The sequence below is a fragment of the Harpia harpyja genome, chromosome 14 (assembly GCF_026419915.1).
Source record: "Harpia harpyja isolate bHarHar1 chromosome 14, bHarHar1 primary haplotype, whole genome shotgun sequence".
NCBI classification, from domain to species: domain Eukaryota; kingdom Metazoa; phylum Chordata; class Aves; order Accipitriformes; family Accipitridae; genus Harpia; species Harpia harpyja.
Window position 1 is genome coordinate 736082 of NC_068953.1, and position 20420 is coordinate 756501.

Here is a 20420-nt window from a genome sequence, read left to right on the forward strand (position 1 = left end):
CGAGCCCTCCCCTCCCTCCGGCGCTCGGGGCGCAGGGACCCACACAGCCCCCTCAGCCGGCGCAGGGCAGTGGGACGGGGCTGCCCCGAGATGGGGTACCCCATGCCTGGGTCCCCCGGGGCAGGAGAGGAGGGGAGAGCGGGCAGAGGAGCTGCCGGGCATCCCGGGCTCTGCCTGGTCCCCTCCCCAGGGCTTGCCATAAAGGTGCCGGCCGCGGGTAGCACCCACCTTGGAGCCCCGCTCATTGAAAATGATCTCCACGTCCAGGATCTTCCCGAATTGCTGCAAGCAGAGAGAGCAGAGGCGTGAGCACCCACAGAGCCCCTGCCCCGCGCCCGCACCCGGGGCTGCTGGCACAGGGCTCTGCGCCCAGCCGGGCCAGGGACGGGCAGGGGGCTGCCTTGGGGGACAGACCGGGGGACCCTCGGTGCCATGCAGGGGAGAGCCCCTGTCCCTCCCACGGCACCCGCTCTTCCAGGACTTGAGGAATATCACCCAATAATCTCATTAGCCTGCACTGCTCTGAATCCTAATGAGGGCTGGGAAGGGGACAAGGGGAGGGAAAAGGGCTCTGGATCACTCCCCCCTCCATGCACGGGCCTTGGTCCAACAGCCCGGCTGTTAACCAGGGAGCAAATCCTGCAAATCACCGCTCCCCACCAGCAGTGGCACGGAGGTGCCCGGGCATGCCGCAGGCTGGGCAGGATGGGCCCTTGGTACGGGACAGTGCCGGGGTCCCTGGGGCGCCACGGGGCAGCACCTGAGTGGAGAGCAGGGGATGCAGGTGGCTGGATGGGGCTGGACTCACCCCGAACATTTGCCGCAGGTCAGGGTCCCGGAATCGGAAGGGGATGTTGGAGACGTGTAACCTCTTGGGCTGCTGCTTGTCTGTGTTGTCTGAGGAGTGTAGCTGCTGGCTGTCTGTCTGTGCCGCCTCGTCTGTCTGCTGTGGGAAGCACCGCCGGCCGTCAGCCCCCGGCATTGCCAGCCCCGCGTCCCTGGCGGGTGTCCGGGCTCAGGGACTGTCCCCCTCCCCTGTGCTTGGCCCTGCCTGTCTCCAGGGACACCCTGGACCCTGCAGTCCCCAAGCTCCGGGCAGCACCCCATGGGTCTCCCCGCAGCCCGGTGAGTCGGGGGAATGCCGGAGGGGATCTCTGCCTGCTGGGAGTCGGGGAACCAGCCTGCACCTCCCTGCCTCAGCCGATGCTGCCAGCGGGGTCAGGGCATCACCCGCCCAATGAGTGGTGCCAGGGACCTGGGGGGCTGAGTGCTGGGGGGGGGCATGCAGGGAGCACACCCCAAGGAGGGGGAGGCCTGGGAGAGTGCGGGGGGTGACCCACTCCAGAGAGCCAGCCAGCATCGGGTGGTCTCGCGCCGGTCTCTCTCCCCTCCGTCAGCCCGGTGGCACGGTGCCCGGGGGCCGTGACCGTGGCACACGGGTGTGCTCGGGGCGGGGGGTGGCAGACCCCGCACGCGGGGCTGCCATGGCCAGGCTGGGAAGTGCTCGGCTCAGCATTTTCCCCGGCGCTGCATTACAACCCCGTAATTGAAGCTATCTGGTGGGAAGGCAGCCAAGCAGGTAGATTACAAGTGATTAGAAATGACGGGGGGGGGGGGGGGGGGGCTGCGAGGGAAGGAGCTGGCGGCCGCGGCACCCAGCCCGGCGCCCCGAGGGACCACAGCCAGGCAAGCACTACTGCCCTGGCACCCCTCCCGGCAGCTCCGGCGCTGCCCTCGGACCCCCACCCGCCCCCGTGGACACGGTTCCCTTACCGGTACCGTCTGCGTCCCTGCTATGGACTGTGTGCTGGCGTCGGTGCCCGGCTGCTCGGCGTGGCTCTGTGCTGGTGTGTAGAGGGTCATGGCGTGCTCCGGTACTGTGCTTTGCCCCGAGTAGTCCTGCGTGGGGTGGGGGTGCGGTGGTGCGTACTCTGCGGGGATCCCGTTCTGGGGGGGTGGGGGGTACTGGGCCGGGGGGTAGGGCTGAGCCATCGCGTCCGGCGGAGCCGTGGCGTCCTGGTTACCCTGCCGAGACAGCGGCACCATCCCCCTTACCCACTGACGTCCCTGGGGTGCCTGGGCTGCGACCTGCCCCGGGGAGGGGTCCTGGTCCCCGCAGCCAGACCCAGGCCCCCCCAGCCCCACCACGCCCCAGCCTTTGGTGTCCCCCCTCCAAACCCTGGCCTGTCTCTGTGCCACGGCAGCTCTTGGGTCGCATCGCCCGCAGCTGAGCCCCCATCCTCTCCTGCTCTGGGGCCCAGCCTGCCCAGTGCACTGGGGCTCGGGCAGCAGGAGGATGGAGCCCCCCGCTGCGGGGCTTAACTAGGGGAGCCTGCACATCACCCTCTCCGCAGGGAAGGAAACCAGGGCAGCCCTTGATTTGGAGCCCAACGTGGGGCAAAGCAAAGCCAGGCTGGCAACGTCGCTCCGGGGGGGCTGCACAGCATCAGCGCCTGCCAGCAGCAAAGCCGGCATCCTGGTGACGGTGGTGGAAGCAAAGGGGAGCGGGGCTGGGGAGGCAGGGAGGGGCGGCCAGGGAGGGATGTTGATGGCCCCTTAGCAAACACCAGAGAGGGATCAATTAACTGTTAAATATTTGATTAGGCCCTTTGCTCTAACGCAGCCAGCCTGGCCGCCCTGGTCAAACGGGGTGAGCTGCACCCATGCCATGGGCCGAGGGCTGCCCATTGCCTGCCGGGGGCGGGGGGGGGGGTGGCTGCCAGCCCGTGCCTCTCTTGCACACCCATCCACCATCCATCCTCACAGCCCCACGTACACCCGCAGGCTCTCCCCCCTTGCACACGCGTGTGCTGCACCCGCCGCCGCACAGACGCCCACCGCGGCGCACAGCAGCAGCCCCCGCCGGCAGCCAAGGGCTGCAAACGCTTGAGCCAGCGTGTGGGGCAGCGCTGGTAGCCCCTCGGATGCTTTACAACCTGCCGTGGCAGCCTCTCACCCATGAAATACATCTGTGGCTCAGCCTGTGGAGACAAGCTCCTTAATTGTGTGTGTGGCCAATTTATGGTGCGGAGGGATGGCGGGGGGCAGGCGGGGGGTCGTGCTGCTCGCTGCTGTCCCCCAGTCGGCAGGGCCGTCGCGCCTGCGAGGGAGGCAGCGGAGCCCGCGCCGGGGGCACGGCGGGGACCACATGCAAACCCAGCGTGAATAATCCCGCTACAGATCTGCAAGTCATTGGCAGGCTCGCCAGCGCCTTCCCGTGCTGACTCAGCTGCTCGGGGACGCACCAGCCAGATGCACCTGCCAGCGCGGCCTGGGGCTGCCGATGCTGCAGGACGGCAGAGCCCCATCCCCGGCACTGCCCCCGAGCCGGGCAGCCGGGGCCAACGCTCCTACCTGTACCGTGGGTGTAAACCTCACCTCACGGGCTGGAGGGTTTCCATCCTGCACTCAGCCTGGCCCCGGCGCCTGAGCCTGCTCCAGGGAGCGGGCAGACACCGAACAGTCACAGCGGTCACGCTCCCCGTGCCCGACACTCCCTGCCTGCATCCCCGATGCCCAGTGCCCGACCCTCCCCGCCTGCAGCACTCCTGCATGCTGGACATCCATCCTTGCTGTCACCATAGCCAGGATCAGCCACCAACACGGCGGGGATGGGCACTGCTGCCCAGGCGGGAAGAGCCAGCGGGCAGGGGGACGCAGACGGGTGCCGGGGGCAGGGACCGTCCCCACCTGCCCGGGTCTTGGGCCCCGCTGGCTCCTTGCCAGCCTGTCCCGACAGCCACGTTCATATCTGTTATTAATTAGGGCTGTCGCAGTGCTTGTCAGCCCAAGTATTATTTCATTCAGGGACCATTAGGTTCCCGTTTTGCTGCTCGCCGTCGCCGGGGCTGCTGGTGCTGCAGAGGCGCAGATCTACGGCTCCCAGCACCTCCCTCCCGCCAGCGCTGCCTGTCCATGCCCAGGGATGGGGCTGCTCGGCTCAGTGGCGGGGGGCTGCCGGGGGCGAGGGCCCCGCGGGGAGGGCGATGGCGACGGGTTTGGCTGCGTAATGCCCGTTGACGTCATGGGGAAACGGCTGCTGCTCAGCTCCACGCCCCGTGCTGCCTGCGTCCTTCCCCGCCGGCTGCTCTGGGCTGCCTGCAGCGTGGGAAAAGCCCCGTCCCTGGGCAGCCCTGGGCAGTGAGGGGGCCCCTCCGCTCTTCCCGGGAAGGTTACTGGGGCCCCAGCCCCACGGCAGCCCCTGAGCCTGCACCAGGAGCAGCCCCTTCCCTGGGTCCTTCCCTGCGCCGAGTGCCCGGGGGGTCCTGGGGACCCACCTCTGCACCCCAGGGGAGGCAGCCAGACGGCACCAGCCTGCAGCCAGGTGCTTCCAGCTTGGGGTGCCCAGCCCTGTGGGGAGCACATGGTGCGGTGCTGGCCCGTGGGTGCCAAGGACAGGGGGCTCCGACAGGCATCCCTTGCTGATGCACCGCATGTCCCTCCCGGCAGCAGGAGGGATGGTCCTGCACGGTGCTTTGTGGGGCAGCTTTCCACACTTGCATTAAAAGAAAATCTGATTATTAATAGCCCATGGCCCTCATTTAGTAAACGAGACAGGAGATTAGTGCAGTGCCCAAGACCAAGTGTGGAGCAAAGCCGGCGGTATTTAACACGGCACGGGGGGCACGAGCATCACCCCGCCACCTCCGCTCCCCACACTGCCCATCTACTCAGGCACAGCCCTGTGCCGAAACACCATGGCCCTGGGGACGGCAGCAGAGCCTTCGCTGTCAAGGGGAGAAGCGGCTCTGGGAAGCGTGGCACGCGCCGCTGCATCCTGCGGGCTGGCGGGCGTCCTGCTGCCTCCCGACTCCTTGGCAGACCACTGCGCCGAGGAGCCTGGGGCCAGGGGACCCCCCCCCGGGGAGCGGCTCCATCCAGCCGGCTGCGGGACGCTGCTCCCCAAGCCCAGCCCTGGAGGGCAGAGCTGGGGGGGACCCCGAGGGTGCCTGCGTGGTGTCGCCTGTGCGGCATCCCCTGCCCTGCCCGCGGCTCAGCCTCACACCACTAGCCCTGCACAGCAGCTGCTGCAGCAGGCAGGGGTGGATATCATCTTTAGCTGATTAAATGTCCCTCATTAACGAGTTTCTTTAATTAATGAAGTTTTTTTGTTTGCTCCACTTGCTTTCTCCCCACCGCACTCTGCCTCCTCAGCACAATCCAGGCCATCTCCTTTCAAGTCATTTAGCGCGTGGGGCCGGTTCCTGCCGACGCCGCACTTTGGTGATTGTGCCTGTCAGCTCAGGGCTGACGACGCCATTTTTAACATTTGCTCCTTTTTAAGAAAATAACGCACCAGGAGCCCCCGAACGCAGAGGACGTGTCTGAGCAATTAGCTGAGCGCAGAGCACCTGCGCTCACAATAGGGCACCCACTGGCCCCAGGCACCCTGCAACGTGCTGCCACACCTTGCCTGCGATGGGCGTCCTGCCGGCATGGTGCAAAGGTGCAGCGTGACAGCTCCCCTGAGTTATCGACCGCTCACAAGCAACCGCCACCTGCTGCCACCCGCCTCCAGCCGTGGACGGGTAGCGCGGTGGTCCCATGGTGGTCCCGCAAAGCCAGCCAGCGAGCTGTGCCCACACTCAGCCAGAGCCTTTGCTTGCACATGCGGCCACAATTTACAACCAGGCAGCAGCCTGTCCTGGGGCTGGTCCCCTCCCCTGCGACCCCGCGGCCACCACAAACGTGCCCAGAGTTTCCTCCAAAAGCCTCGCGGCCATCCTACCACCTCGGCCCAGCCCTGCTCTCCTCTCTAGCCCAGGGCGACCCACACCCGGCCAGCTCTGCCTGCGGATGTCCCCTTCCCACGTGCTGCACTCAGGCCAGTGCTGCTGGTGCAGGGTGCAGGGGTGGCACGGCGCTGCCTGGTCCCAGCACGGCACCACCTGGTCATGGCACACGTGCAGCCTGGAAGCCAGCATGCTGAGCCCCGGAGCAGCTGGGGAGGGGGCACAGTCCCATCACCACATACCTCCCCACTGCCAGCGAGAAAGGAGCCCCCGGAGCAGCACACAATGAGGAGCCTGCAGCCACGGGTGTCCGGGAAGCAAAGGCAGCATGGATCTGCAGGCAGCCCAGCCCAGCTCCGGTCCCCAGTGCTGGTGGCTGTCCCGTTCCTTCCACTGGGAACCAGCCACCCGCCGAGGGGTGCAGCGAGGGGCCGGGGTCCTAACCCCACCACAGCATCCAAGGAGCTTGTCAAGACGTTCCTCCAAGCTGCAAAGCCTCAGTGGGCAGCACATCCCGCAGGCAGTGCAGGCAGCAAGTGCATTACTCTGACCCAGACTGGCTCCTGCTTGCTCGCTCACTGTCAGGGCGTCCCCCTGCCGCACGGCGAGACAGCCCGAGGTCAGAGCCGAGCGCAGGGAAGGATGTTGAGCAATTCCCCGAGGGCACCCCAGCCTGCCGCTCGGCCTGCGCCAGGGCAGCTGCTCGCTGCTGCAACAGGTCTGCAGCGCGTTGCTGCAGCTGGACCTGCCATGCCCGCCAACAGGACACGGAGCTGGGGACAGACCGGGGCCGACGGCAGCGTCTGCCCTCGTGCCCGCTGCCTCGGAGCAGCGTGGTGCAGCAGTGCCGTGCTGTGCCGGGTGGCAGAGACGGGCTCAGCAAACGCGCCGGCGGTGGCGGGAGGGTCCTCGCACGCCTCGCGTGCCCCCCAGGCTCCCAGGGGTCACGCGGCCGTGCCACCACGGCGGGCTGCTGCGAGGCCGTGCCCGGCACGGCTCATCTGCGTGACAGCCACAACGTCCCCCCTTCGATCCAGCCGCTCGCTCATGCTAATGACTGTCAACATGAAACAGAGGCCGTGAAGGGGAAGAAAATTACTCCCTGAAAAGGAATTGACTGATCCCCGTCATTTCTCAAGGAATCACTGACCTGTGAATATTTCATTACCCAAAATGCTGCGCCATCCATACAAAGCAGCGCGCCCGGCCCCGAGCAGGCACCAGCCACAGAGCCCCGGGCTGCAGCGGGGGAGCGGGGTCGGGGTGCTCGCCGCGGGGACGTCCCTGCCCCAGGAGGGACAAGCCCTGCCCGCCGTGGGGGCCAGCAGATCGCTTCTCCTCTCCTCCCCAGAATGGGGGCCATCGCGGCCCCACAGAGAGCTGGGGGGGGGGGGGCAACGGGGGAATCGCCCCCCCGGGAAGGAGCCGTGAAAGGAGGTGAGGAGCTGCGGAGGCTGGAGGTAGCAGCCGCCGTGCTTAATGTCTTCATTAACGAGGAGGCAGGGGAGGGGTGAGAGCCTGCTAATGGCATCTGCCGGGGATGCTCAAGTGGGAAGCTCTGCAAAGAGCAGCGGGGCTGGAGAGAACAGGCAGGACCCGAGGGGCAGGAGCGATGCGCGAGAGGAGGAGGAGGAGCAGGGGGGGGGAAGGCAGGCCAGCCTGCTGGCATGGGAAAAAAGACCATTTTTCCAGGCAGCCACAAACTGTCCCAGCACCTTCTGCCCCCCCCCCTCCCCTGCACCAGGACCCTGAAAGAGGGGAGCTGCCCCTTGCCGGCCCAGGGCAGCGGGGCCAGCTCCTGCCCTCAGCCCCCTGAGCCCCCCCCGGCAGAGCCCGGCTGTCACGGCTGCCAGGGGCCGGGGCACGGCCAGGGCCGGACGCTGCTTTCCCTCTGCCCGCGGGAGCCCGGCGAGGAAGGACGTGGCGGCCAGTGGCCACGCAGTACCCAGCGAGAGGGGGGACGAGACGCCAACCCCGGGGCGCAGACCTGACCGCGCATCCCTGTCACCTCCTGCGTGGGGCGGGGGGGGGGGGGGGAGCAGGGTCCGGTCCCGGCTCCTGGCTCTGCCAGCCGGAAACTTTGGAGCTGAGGCTGCATGAAATATTCATGAAGTAAATGGTGCAATTTCATCTGCATTCAGCCAACTTCATGTATATTTCAGAGTATTATGAAATGATAATGTTGTGTAACCGAGGCGAGACAGGGGTGCTTGGGGGGGCTCCCGGCCGCCCCCCGCGTGCGCGTGGCTGACATCTCCCAGGCTCGCGTGTACCTGTGCCGCTGCACCGGGGAGGGACAGGGCTGGCGTCACTGCCGGAGACGTGACGGGATCAGGCCTGCAGTCAGCAGGAGGACCACAGCTCCGGGACGCGCGGCACTCTCCTCCCTCCTGAGCAGGGCCTGGCATCGCCTGTGGTGCCAGGGCTCACCCACAGCAGCTCCCGGCATCGCCTGCGGTGCCAGGGCTCACCCACAGCAGCTCCCGGCATCGCCGGCGGTGCCGGGGCTCACCCGTAGTAGCTCTCAGCCCCAAGCAGATGCTGCTGGAGGGCAGCAGCCAGGCCAGCTCCCCGGCACAGCTCTTCTTACAGGCACGCCGGAGCAACGCAGACCTGGCATACGCAGTGTTGGCCAGGGTTCCCAGCAGCGCTTGGCCCCCAGAGGGTTTGGGACAGGTGGGCACATGAGGCACAAGCTTGGCCGCTGAGCCCAGGGACGGGGACAGGCTGGAGAGGACCAGAGTCCTCAGCAGTGTCTGCCTGAGCTACCTGCTCCTCCTGAGCCCTGCAGACACTGGAGCGTCAGATGCGGGTGCCCACGCACCGCACGGCTCTGCGCACCAGGGTGACCAAGCCACGCCAGAGACTGGCCCGTCTGCTGCTGCCCGCTGTCCTGGGGGGCAGCCGCTGTCTCCCCACTGCTAGCAGGGGCTGGGGGCTCTGGAGAGCAGGTGCTGCTCTGGGAAGGGCTGCGGGGTGCCTTGTCCCCAGTGCACCCAGACGGAGAGACACAGAGGGGCTCTGGAGGGGACACGGCACCTTCAGGTGTCCCAGCACGCACTGTGAAGCTAAAGTGCGTGGGTGGCCATCACAGCCCAGGTAGAGACGGGCAGGGCCCGGAGAGGAGCAGGCATCTTCCTCCGGCAGGGCCATGTGCCGGCAGGGCTACGGTCCCTCCCAGGTCCTGGAGCGGGTCCCGCTGCAGATGCAGGCAGGCGAGCGGAGGCCGGGGTGCCCGGCCCATTGCAAGTGCCGGAGAGCGGGGCTGCCGCTGCTGGGGCTGCCGGCTCCCAAGCCTGCCCCAGGTTTCATAAGACAAGCGCAGGCACGGCACTGGGCTCCCTTCCCCGGCCGCTCCCAGCACCTGCCAAGAGGCTGGTCCTGCTCGGGGACTGGTGCTCTCCCCGCCGGCTGCCCCTGTTGGCTCCCTGGCCGCCGTGGCCCTTGTGCGGCGCTGCCGGAGCCACCGGCATCCGAGTCCAGCCTGGCCGGATCCAGACAGCTCAAGACACAGCGAACAGCAGGATGAACAGCCACGTCCGCTGGCCTCACGCCTCCCGCACGAGCACCACGCCGGCTCCAGCCGCCATCCCCGCACGCTGCCCCACGGCTCACACGTCCCCGAGGAGCCCAGCCAGCACTGCCCGGCCCTTGGCCCAATCCTGCAAAGCCCTTCGCACCCAGGAGCCCACCCACAGCCCCCTGTCACTGTCACACCGCCGCTGCGCCGGGGCTCTGGCACAGCCGCACGTGGCGCTCGCTCGCGCGCAGCCTCGCAAGCGCGCGCATGCTCGCACCGGCCAGCGTGGGCGCTTGGGGAACCGCGGACCTGCGTGTGTGCCCGGACAAGCTCCCTCACACAGCTCTCTCTAATAGGCAGTCAGGAGCATAATTTTTCCTCTAATTACATATTCAGCACTTCTGAGAAAATGAGATTTTGGTAATTCAATTGGACTGAGAAGCAGGGCTATAATAAAATGAAATTTGTAACAATCGTGCAGTTAAATTAGTTAAATGGAGAGGAAGGAGCTGTGGAAAATTGACCCCTCGATCTCCTAAAGACTAATCAGACATTTGAACCGAGTTGTGCTAACAAAGCCCCCGGGGTGTTGCGGCGGCAGAGCGAGGGGGAAACCAGAGACGCCACAAGGGAAGAGCTGAAAAACAGCCGGGACTGCGTGGTGCTGCGAAGGGCACCCCCCGCCCCAATCTGGTCCCAGGGTGGGATGGGATGGGTTTGGTGGGAGGGTGCCAGGCTACGATGCCGGTGCCATGCCCCCACTGGCTCCTGGACATGCGCCGCATCCTTGCCAGGCACGGGGGCACGAGGGTGCACAGAGGATGGCAAGCGGTCCCTCTCTGCCAGCAGGGACCGCAGGGATGTGGATAGCTGTGCCCTGCAGTGGCATCAGCCCTGAGTGGGGACAGCCACCGCAAGGACACCAGGACAGGGATAGGCACGGCACACTGTGTCGGGCAGGCACGCTGGTCAGGAGCGGGGCATCCCACGAGCTGGAGGGGTTCTGCAGCAGGTACAAAGTAATTAGCCTCAGTATTTATCTTGTTGTTCGTCTTTTTTATTTTTCTTGTAAAAGAAAAGGAGAAAAAGACGAGTTTCTCATTTGCAAGTTAATTAGTCTAATTAGCTCTAATTAAGAGCTCCCCATACAATGCAGATCACAAATAAGCTGCCACTGTCGCCTGCTCCCGCTCTTCTCTCCCCATTTTTGATTTTATACAAGAGCCGTTTGAAGGCTGCGGCCAGTGCTGTGCCGGGGAGATGCCGAGCGGGCGCAGGCGGGGAGGGCGGGACGCGGGATCCCCCCGGGCTGGGGGCTGCTCCCCTCCGCAGCCGATGCCAGGGCTCCTCCAGGCACGGCCCCGCTGCTGCTCCCCTGGGGGACCCCGTCTCGGAGGCAGAGCTCAGCTCACCCCGGGCTCTCGGAGCCCCCGCACCGAAGCAGGACCTGCCTATCCTTCCCCTGCTTCCCTCCCTGGGCAGTTCCCGCCTGCTCAAGGGGCCTTGCCCGCACGCCCTGACCGGTGCCGGGGCCGGGGGACGAGCTGGCCGCACGCCCGGTACCCGCGCATCCTGCCGGGCACCCGGAGCGGGGATGCAGCCAGCGTGGCCCCGGCTTGCAGCCTAGACCCAAGGCTCGAGCTCTGACCCTGCCAGCCCAGCACGTCCCCAGCCGCATTCCCGGCCAGCCTGGGCGAAAGGACAGGGACAGGAATCTGCCGGTAAACACCGGCCTCACCCGGGCCTGAAAGCCGCCGAAGGGGTGCCGACAGATGGGGTGGCCGCGTGCTGCCGGGGGGTCCCCAGCCATGCAGAGAGCTGCAGGAGGCCGGGGGGACGCAGGGGAGCAGCACGATCCCCGGCATGGTGCAGGCACGGAGCGGATGGGGAGACGAGCGGCCGGGGCACGCAGGTAGCTGGTCACGGCGCTCTGCCGCTCAGCTTCGCCTACGTGCCGCCTCGGCACCGCCGGTCCCCTCCTCTCCCCGGCTCTGCGACAGGTCGGCTGGAGGGGAACGCGACAGCAGCGGGGAGCACAGACAGGGTGAGGAGGTGGGGGCCAGGCAGTGTGCCACCCACCCTGCCCCCCCCCATGCCACCAGGGAAGAGCTGCCACGGGGCGCTGGGAGCCGCAGCAATCATGTCAGCTTATGTGTCATTTTCTACTCGGGTAATGCGAGCAGTGAGGGATCGCTGCTCGGAGACGAGGGGAAAATCATGACAAAGTGCTGCAAGCCCGGCGCTCCGGCAAGGGGGAGCAGGAGCAGCCAGACCTGCCTCATCCCCCTGCCACGGGGCCACCGCCGGGCACGCCAGCTGCCACCACCCCTACATCTGCAGCGAGCCCCACTGCCATCGTGGCCCTGCCGGCACGTACCAGCCACCACTCCTCTGTGCTGGCCACCGGGACCCGGTGGGCACGCACACGGCCACCCTCGCCCTGCAGACATGCTCCAGCCCCAACACCCGTTTCACGCTGGCAGGAGCCCTCCTGGGACTGGGGTGCAGCAGCTCGCTGGCTCTTTGACAGAGGGGGAACGGCTGAGATCCCCAAGGGTGGGAGTGGGACCCAGCTTCGCAGGCGCCGACCCCAACAAGTCCCTAAACCACCTGCTTTCCCTGGCAGCACTGGCCCGTCCTGCGCACCAAAACCCTGGCAGCACCAGCGCGGAGGCGGGGGCTGCCTGAGTGCCGCTCCCGGCACCGTCCCCACAAACTGCCTCCTCCAACTGGGTCTCCTTCCAGCGCTTGTCTCGCTCTGTTTAATAGGTTATTGCTGCCAGGGATCACATCTCAGCAGTGCTGCTCGCACAGCGGCTGGAGCGAATCCTGCTGATGCTGTGCAAACCCCGTCTGTAAGATCCGTGCAGCGCAGCCGGGATGCCAAGGCTGCTGGGGCGGGGGCTCTGCCCCCCTGGGGACGCCGTGGCTGCCGACCGCCGGAGCCAGCTGAATGCTTGGGAAGGTGGCAGGGGGGCAAAGTGAGAACCCGGGCGGGCGGACACTGGCTGGGGACAGCAGGGCTTGTAGGGGATTTGGGAACTGCACCTAACCCCACTGCAGGCAATGCCTGCAGCCCCGGAGGATGCCTATCCTGTGGTGGCCACCACAAACCCTGTCACCTGCTGGGACGTGGCCTTCCGTCCCTCCCCGGCCAGAGCCTCCCCCAACCTGCAGCCCACCGAGCTCGGGTCAGGGGGGCTGCTCCCCCAGCTGCCACCTGGGCTGCAATGCCAGCGGTGCCACCGCTGCAGCAGCCCTTGCCTCAGGGAGCGAGGGAGGACGTCTGCTCCTGCCTGGCTGGATGAACACCGAGGAAAGTGGCGCAGGTTAAAGCCCTGCTAGGGCTGCCCGCAGTACAGCCACGCTTGCCTGCAGGCAGTGGAGGTCCGAAGCCCTGCGGGCAGCCTGGAGCTCCGAGCCTGCTCGGTGGCGGTGGTATTTCACCGAGCCAGTAGTCACAGCATGGCCAGGATTGCAGAACACCCTGGTCACTCACTGCCCGGCTCATACGAGGGCTTGCACCGGCACAGCAGGGCTCACCAGGCGATAGCCGCTGCCGCAGGGAGCAGCCTCAGTGCGCTGAGGTGCTGGCACGAGCAGGGTTGTGCAGGCACTGCCTTGCAGCCCTGCCCAGCACACGGGTACCCGTGTGTGCCCTGCGCCGGAGGGCTTGTGCCCACGCTCGCTCTGCATCACCGGGCTCTCGCTGGGGGGCTGCCGTTTACCTACAGTGCTCCCCACTCAGGCTGGCTCCTGCCCCCCACATCCCGCTGCCCGGCTGGATGAGGCTGGGGTGGCCCGGCTGCCGTGGGCCCAGCAGGAATGTCGAAGCCATGGCTTTCCATGGGCTTGGAGCCTCCTCTGCCCCAGCCTGGGCATCCCAGCACTGGGAAGACCCAGCTCCTTCCTCGGACGTTTGGTTCCCTGCCGTGCCAAGGCACCCTTCCCAGCATTCCCTGATGCCGGCACTTTCTCGAGCCTCCCCGTATCCTCCCAGCAGCCCAGCCCCATGCCTGCCCGGTGTGCCTGCTTGCCACTGCCAGCTGCACCCCAGGGACTAATGCCCTTTCTGGAGGGGCTGCGGTGCCCCTCGGTGCCCCCGCCGCTTGCCGGCTCCACCACTGAAGCCCGTCATTTCACAGCCACAAGCCTTGGGAATCGGGCAGCATTGCTCCTGCTGCCTGCAGAGCCACCGTGCTCACACCGGGGTTGGTGCCGGCAGGGCCCTGCTGCCAAGGTCCCTCCAGCGCAACAGACGCAATGCACCCACGGGTGGGAGTCCCGTCCGGGTCCAGCAGCAGGACCCAGGCAGGAGCCGGCGGCAGCGCTCCCCCCGTGGGGAATGCAGCCGGCAAGCCGAGTCACCGCCGTGACTCTGCAGATCCCCAGAGGGGTGAGGAGCCCCGGGTGCTTGGCCCCAGCGGCCAGCATCCCACCCATCCCTGGCTGCAAACCCCGGAGCCATCCTGGTCCTGGGGCAGCGCAGGAAAATCTGGTTTCAAATGCACTTTTCTATTTGGACGCTGGGCCCTGAGCACGGGCGGCTGCAGGCCGGGGGCAGACCGGGGCTGGGGGTGGCGGGAGCCGGTGTGGGCAGCCTGCGCCTGCTCTCCTAATTAGCCTTCCTTCTTTGTTAAACCGTACCCCTCCACCGGCTGCCTGTAATGCTTTAAAGAATGATAGATACTAAATCTAATTTAATCTACTCATTCACCCATCACTATAGTACTAAAATAGGAATATACCTATAAAAAGAGCATCGCCAGGCAGTGTAGGCCTAAATTACAGCTATTGTGGGAAAACCAGCTTTGCAAAGCTAAAATTAATGTCAGTGTTTTCAATATATTAAAAAAAGGGAAAACGTGTTTTTTGCGGCTTTAAAACCTGTCCTCCGCTGTGCAAGCAAGGCGCCCGCTGCAGTGTGGGCACTCGGCCGGAGCCGGGAGCCACGCGCCGGGTCTCGCATCCGTGCAACGCGCAAGCAGGGGGAGAAACCAGGTTTGAAACAAACCCACTGCTGCAACACGCTACAATATTGCTCGGAATAGACTTGCTCCCTAAAAATATAATATGCTAAACTTGGCAGCAGCCCTTTTGGAAAGGAATTTTCCAAGCAGCCTTTTGCAGAGGCTGCTTCCCAGCGGGCCGGGTGCTGCTCAGAGGAGCCTCCTGTGCCGTGGGCTGGGCAGCGCGGTGCGACCGCGGGCACCGGGGACACCCCGGCTGCAGCTCTGCAGCAGGTTTCAGCCCACCTGCACATCAACCTGCACTCGCATCCAGCCCCGCATGCACATCACTGCCTGCGCCCGGGTCTGTGCCACGCTCCAACGCCGATGCTGAGCCTCAGAGCCCGGGTCTGTTCCAGGTCAGCACCGCGCCTTGTCCTGGAGTATTAGCTGCTCGTCTATAATTACAGCGGGGACACTTTTTAAGCAGCAACTGATGCCTCTGTTAACAAAACGCAGCTACCAGAGTCTCCCTCTGCGCCCAGGTCCTCGCTGAGCAAGAGCTAAACGTTACTGCCAAGCCCCACCAAAGGACACGGCGTTCCCGCCTGCCCCACCAGCGCGGGCTGCTCCGCCACGGGCACGCACCCACCCTCCCGCCGCCCATCCTGCAGCCCCCTCCCCTCCCGGCCCGCCGGAACCCTGGTCCTGCCCCGATGCTGGAGCGCGGCAGGGCGAGGGGGCGATTCCTGCACGCAGCGCGGCTGCACCACGCAGAGTGCCACGAACCACGGCTCCTGCGGCTAGGACTGGGGCGGCCGAGCAGCTGCGTGGGGGGAGTTGAGCGAGCTGCAAGGCACCCGCAGCCGCTTGGATGAGCCATTTGCACCAACAGAGCCCGCTGGCAGCTTGATTTGCCCTGGCGCTGGCCTAGTCCAAGTTTTGCAGACAACTTCGTTTCTTGGTCATTCCTTCAAATACCAGCACTGTCAAAAATGCTGGGGCTGGTGAGCTACGAAACACGAGTGGCCTCCTCGGGAACAAATACAGCAAATGCCAACAAGCTCCCTGTGGGGAGAGCATGTGCCCAAAGGGGATAAGGCCAGTTACTGCACACAGACCCTATGGCCCCCCAGCTCTCAGCCCCCCTGACCAGCCAAGGCCGGCCCAACCAGACACGCGTCCTGGCGCGGTGGGAGCCGGTGGCCAGCACGGGCCCCTGCAGCCACAGGGCTCAGGCACCACCCGTGCATAGGTGCCCAGCACCCCAGGTCTGATGCACGGACATCTGCCTCCCTACGTACGCACACGGTCTGGACAGGGAACCGTAACCTGGGGGGCCTAAACCGAGCTCCCCACAGACCCCACGTCACAACACCTTCAGGGAGAGTTGGTTAAACCCCTCCAGGTGTCTCTGGCCACACACAGGTGAGTCAAGCCAGCTGGCCAACGGCAAGCTCTGTGGCAGGCACGTGCCCACGGGCAAAAGCAGCATTGCTCCCTGCGCGCTCCTCTAGCGCAGGCGTGCCGAAAGCGCGCACGCCCAAAATCCAGAGCAAACTCAGGGCTAAACCACCAGGCACCGGGCAAGCCCATTGCTCAGCCGGGCAGGATGAGGAGCCCGGCAGCAGCGCGTGCCCTGTGCCCCTTCCCCACGTGACGGCTGCCAGTGACGTCCCTCTGCCTGACGCCTCGTTGCGACACACACCAGGAACACCCCGTCCCCAAGCGCTGGGCGCAGAACCTCAGCAAGGGACAAGCCCCGGGAAGAGGACGGAGATTTTGGCCTCCATCGCGCTCATTAGCTGGGTGAAAATCCAACTCCAAATCTGTTAATAAAACCCTCCTTCCTGGCTCGCAAGTCCAGACCTGCTGCCAAGGAGCAGGAGGCTTCTGGGAGAGCGGGGAGGAAGAGACGCTAAACACGACGGTCAAATTAAAACAAACAGGGCAATGGGGGAACCAGGAGCTGCTGGGTGCAGAGAGCCGTGCATTGGGGAAAAGCTTCCCCTTCCCAGGGACCCCAAACTCCACTTGCGCACAGCCCAGCTGGGCACCGGCAGCGGGCAGCCCACGCCTGCCCGCAACGCTGCCGGCCCCTGCTGCCTCCAGCCGCAGCCCCGGGAGCCGGCAATCAGCGCAGCCGGTCTGTGCCGGAGCGCTCCGCAGGGCGAGCGGCGCAGCCGAGCCCCTCGTGGCAGCTGGGGGACAAGGGGATCCCGGCCGGAGGGGGAAATCTCCCACACTGCCGCCCGCTCCCATCAGAAGCTCCAGGCCCTGCGCCGGCTGCCGGTTCAAAGCATCCATGCTCTCCCTTCAGAGGGACAGAAAACCTCCCCGGGGATGGGTGGGGGCTCGGGGATGGTTTCTGCTCCGTGTCAGACACGCCTGGGCAGCCGAGCAGCAGCCGCAGGGACCTCGGCGCAGCCTGGGGAAGCTGAGACCGAAATCCAGCCAGCCCCAGCTCTCCCCAGCCTCTGCCTGCAGGAGGGTGCAATAAATCACGCACCCGTCTTGGCCGGCCTCTGCAGCAGCCCCCGTGTGAGCCCCGGCCCCGCGCGCACCCCGTGGCTGCCGCTGCACTTGTATAACCAGCGGCAGCACCAGCTTTGCCAACCCCATCTCCAGCGCGCCGGATGGAGCGACGATGGGCCTCGCCGTCCCCATCGCCAGCGCGGCCGCGGTCCGGCCCCAAGCCCGCTCGGATGCGGGCTACGGATGTCCCGAGGGACTGAAATGCTCCCCAGTCCTTCCCCGCTGGGGCAGGAGGGTTTGTGCCCACGCCGCCTGTCCTCGGCTGCCAGGTGAGCCGCGCAGGCCGTGCCGAGCACGGTGAGGATGCTATGAATTTTTAAACTCCTGAAAGCACAAATGGAGCAGTTTGCCTGGCTGGGAGACGGGATTTCCGACGCAGCAAAGAGGCTTTTGAAGAAAACGCTGCCTCTCCCGAGCTGCGCTTCCCCCGGGACAACAAGCCCGGAACCCCGGCGTGCTGGGTCCAGCGTGGGACCCGAGGGCAGAGCGCCCTGGCCAGAAGTTAAGGACCAAACCGACGGCCTGGGCACCCTCTGGCTGGGCTGCCCGGTCCTGGGGCTCGCCCAGACCCACTGCCCACCCCCCCACCCCCCCGGGTCACTCTGCAGCACCTTCCTGTCAACAGCGAGACAAACCCACACACGCTCGACCCCACGGCCTGGCTGCAGACACGCACGACGTGACGGCACACGCACACACACACACATATGCGCACACGCGTGTGCATGCACAAGCTCGTCACCTTCCCTTCTCCCCAGAGGCTGCTCAGGCCACGCAGGAGCCTCGTTCCTTTATCCGAGCATCCATCATCGTCCCTCGCCTCTGCCGAACGGCAGCAGCGCCGAGGCAGGGAAAGCGCTGGACCCGCGCCGGCGGCTCTGCCTGCCGCACTGCCCGCGTCTCAGCCCGCTCTCCAGCCCCGGTCGCGCTCCCAGCCGCCTCGGCAGAGAAACCGGAGAAACCCCAAAGGAATCGCGGGCGAGGACCACGAGCCACCGCTGCAACGCAACTCGCCAGTGCCGCGGGGCCGGTGCCGGAGAGGCCCCGTGGCCGGCGAGGAAGCAGTTAAGCTCTGACCCTCCACGGAGAGGGAACCGGCCAGAAACACGTGTGAACCGGAAAGCAAAAAAATCCCCCGGAGAGGGTGACTTACCTGTTGGAGGTAGAGGAAGGCTGGAGGACAGGGGAGAGAGTGAGGAAGCATGCCTGAGTTGGAGACAAGGAGGCAGCCCGAGTTAGCCATGGAGCACAGCATGTGTCGACAGGTAGCCGTGAAGCTGCTCGCGGGTCCGTCCTCTTCCGCACACCGCTATCCTCGTCTTCCCGGCTCGCCCCTCGGGCTCTCCCCTCCTCGGCCGTCCCTCCCGACCCCTCGGCGCTAGTTAGGAGGGATTCATCTGCGGCAGGCCGGCCGCGCCGTGCGCCCCGGGAGCAGCGCTCGCCTGTTCACTTCGGTGCCATTAGACACTGGCACTGAGCGCACGGTCTGCAAAGGGTGTGTGTGAGCCAGAGCGGGAGCGGGGAGAGAGAAAGGAAGGGGAGGAGGAAGGGAGAGAGGGCGAGGGAGCGAAATAAAAGGGGTGGGAGTTGGAGGAGGAGGGGGAGTCCCCTGTGCATTCAGACATCAAACAGAGCTCTGTATAAAATGAAGAGAATCCGTAATGACATGAGAACAGCTGATCCCGCACTTAACCCCTCCGCCGCCGCCGCTCGCAGATGGCTTCCCCGCCGCCCGGGCAGCCCCTCGCAGCCCCCGGCCACGCGCTGCCACGCCGGGGAAGCAGGCAGGCAGGATGAGGCCGAGCCAGCGGAACCGTCTCCCTTCCCGGCGCTGGCTCCCAAGGGAAGAAGGGTCTTACCGGGAGTTTCGGTGATGCAACACGGGCGCCCCGGGAAACCGTGCCGAGCGGCCGGCACTTCCAGCCGCGCAGCCCCCACGATGGCAGCGCCTCGCCGCCACGCCGGGCGGCCGCGGGACTCCCCCACGCACACACAGCCGGACACGTGCACACGCACCACGCTCTCCTCGGGAGACACACACGCAGACAGGGATGGCCGCGCTGGCAGGGACGGGCAGGGAGCCATGCAGCAGACCCAGCTCCGCCTCCCCGGAGAGGCACATACCTGCTCACGCCTGCAGCCCCGCAGCACGCGCGGCCCCGGCAGCCACGCGCTGCGCCGCCATGGGCTCGTGCCACGGCGGGCAGGGCCCCGGCAGCCCGCCGGCCTTCGCTGCCAGAGGAGCCGTGGCCGCAGCCTCGACGCTGCCTGCACACCCCGGGCACAGGCAGCTCGGCCCCGCCAAGCGCGAAGGCGTGTGAGCTCCCGGCGGCCTGCGAGCCCCCCCGCCTGCCTGCCAGCCCCCGATGGCAAGGGGGAGCCCGGCACCCCGGGGTGACACGGAGGGCCCCTGCCCGCGGGCGCTGGCTTCCCTGGGCTCCCCAGAGCGATGGGGACCTCCTGCCCCGAGCATCTCCCGCCGGCAGCGGGCAGGGGGTCGGCCCCGGCGGAGCTCAAGAGGCTTTTTGGCATTTTGGACTGGCCTGCCGGTGCTGCCAGCAGCCCTGACGCATCAACGCCACGCACACCTCTATCGCAGCTGCCATGGCAATAGCCTACGTGCCGGTGCCCGCGAGGGATAGCCGGCGTGGGCACGCACGCGTGCTCGTTCGGGTCCCTGGTCCCACCTCGCGCCTCCTCCCGTTGTGGCCCTGCGGCAGCCCTGGTACTCTCTGGTGCCACAAAGCTCGGCGCTGGCACGGGGGTCCCTGCCTCGGCGCCCCGCAATGCCGGCGCTGCGTCGCACCCGACTTCAGAGCCGCGGCCAGCAACGAAGCAGCCGGGACGGCATTGTGCTTGGGTATGTGGGAAACAAAACCTGGGCTCAGTTCAGTTTCCATCTTGGCCAAATGTGATGCACAAAGGCAGGTCTGTGCCAGCAGCTGCTGATGCTCCGTCTCCGCCGGAGCCTCCAGCACACGACCAGCCCTATTCGGAGGCTGGGATTTTCCACAGTATCCCCAGACATAGCGACATGCTGCAGTGTCCTGGTACACTCGCAGCGGTTCCCGTTTCTGCTGCAGATACTCAACAGCAGCGGTGTGTGGCACGGCCGGCCCAGAGCCACCGGGCAAACCTGGTGGAAACAAACAGCTCTGGGAAAAGCCGTCCTGAAGGAGCGGCGCCTGGGGCCAAGGGGGTGTCAGCCCCCCCGTGGGGTCCTGCTGCTGGGGTGACCAGGCTCCAAAGGGACCGCAAGGTGCCAAATCAGGGAGGGGATGCCGGGCCAGGGGGAGGGTTTCTCATCACCACCACCCCGCGGTACTGAGAGCTGAAAGGAGTCTGGCAGCAACATCACTACTAACAGCATCCTCCAGCCGTGGGTCGCTGCGAGGAGCATGGGCTGCAGCGAGCTCCCGTGTCCCCCCACAACCGCTCACCCTCCAGCTCCCAAGGGACCACGACGGATCCCGATGCAGCAGCCCATCCTGCACACCTCGGTGCTCAGACCCCGTGCTCCCCGCTTGCCTCAGCTCCCCTTCCCCAGGGACTCCTACGGCCCCGGTTGCCGTACTTTCCCGCACGCTCTGGTGCCCGGGGCAGGACGCGGGGCAGCTTTGCAAGGGCTGGGGGACAAGCACGTCCTCCCACAGCCCCTTGTGCAGCTGTGGGGAGAGGGTCCCC

The 20420-nt window shown here is 66.3% G+C and overlaps 1 protein-coding gene across 16 annotated transcripts in view; it reads right to left on the reverse strand.

Annotated features, from left to right (window-relative positions):
• The window catches only part of RBFOX3 (RNA binding fox-1 homolog 3), a 190280-nt gene that overhangs the window by 7442 nt on the left and 162418 nt on the right, over nucleotides 1-20420 (reverse strand). For 5 of the 16 annotated variants that reach the window (XM_052808268.1, XM_052808270.1, XM_052808267.1 and 2 more), the window contains 3 exons: nucleotides 1774-2025; nucleotides 809-946; nucleotides 229-282 (listed from right to left, as the gene is read on the reverse strand). In XM_052808268.1, coding sequence (XP_052664228.1) covers nucleotides 229-282; nucleotides 809-946; nucleotides 1774-1992 — 411 coding nt within the window. In that variant the 5' untranslated portion in view covers nucleotides 1993-2025. Of the gene's footprint in view, nucleotides 1-228; nucleotides 283-808; nucleotides 947-1773; nucleotides 2026-17478; nucleotides 17581-17889; nucleotides 18373-20420 lie in introns of those variants that run through there. The other 11 variants (XM_052808255.1, XM_052808256.1, XM_052808264.1 and 8 more) reach the window with 4 other exon arrangements.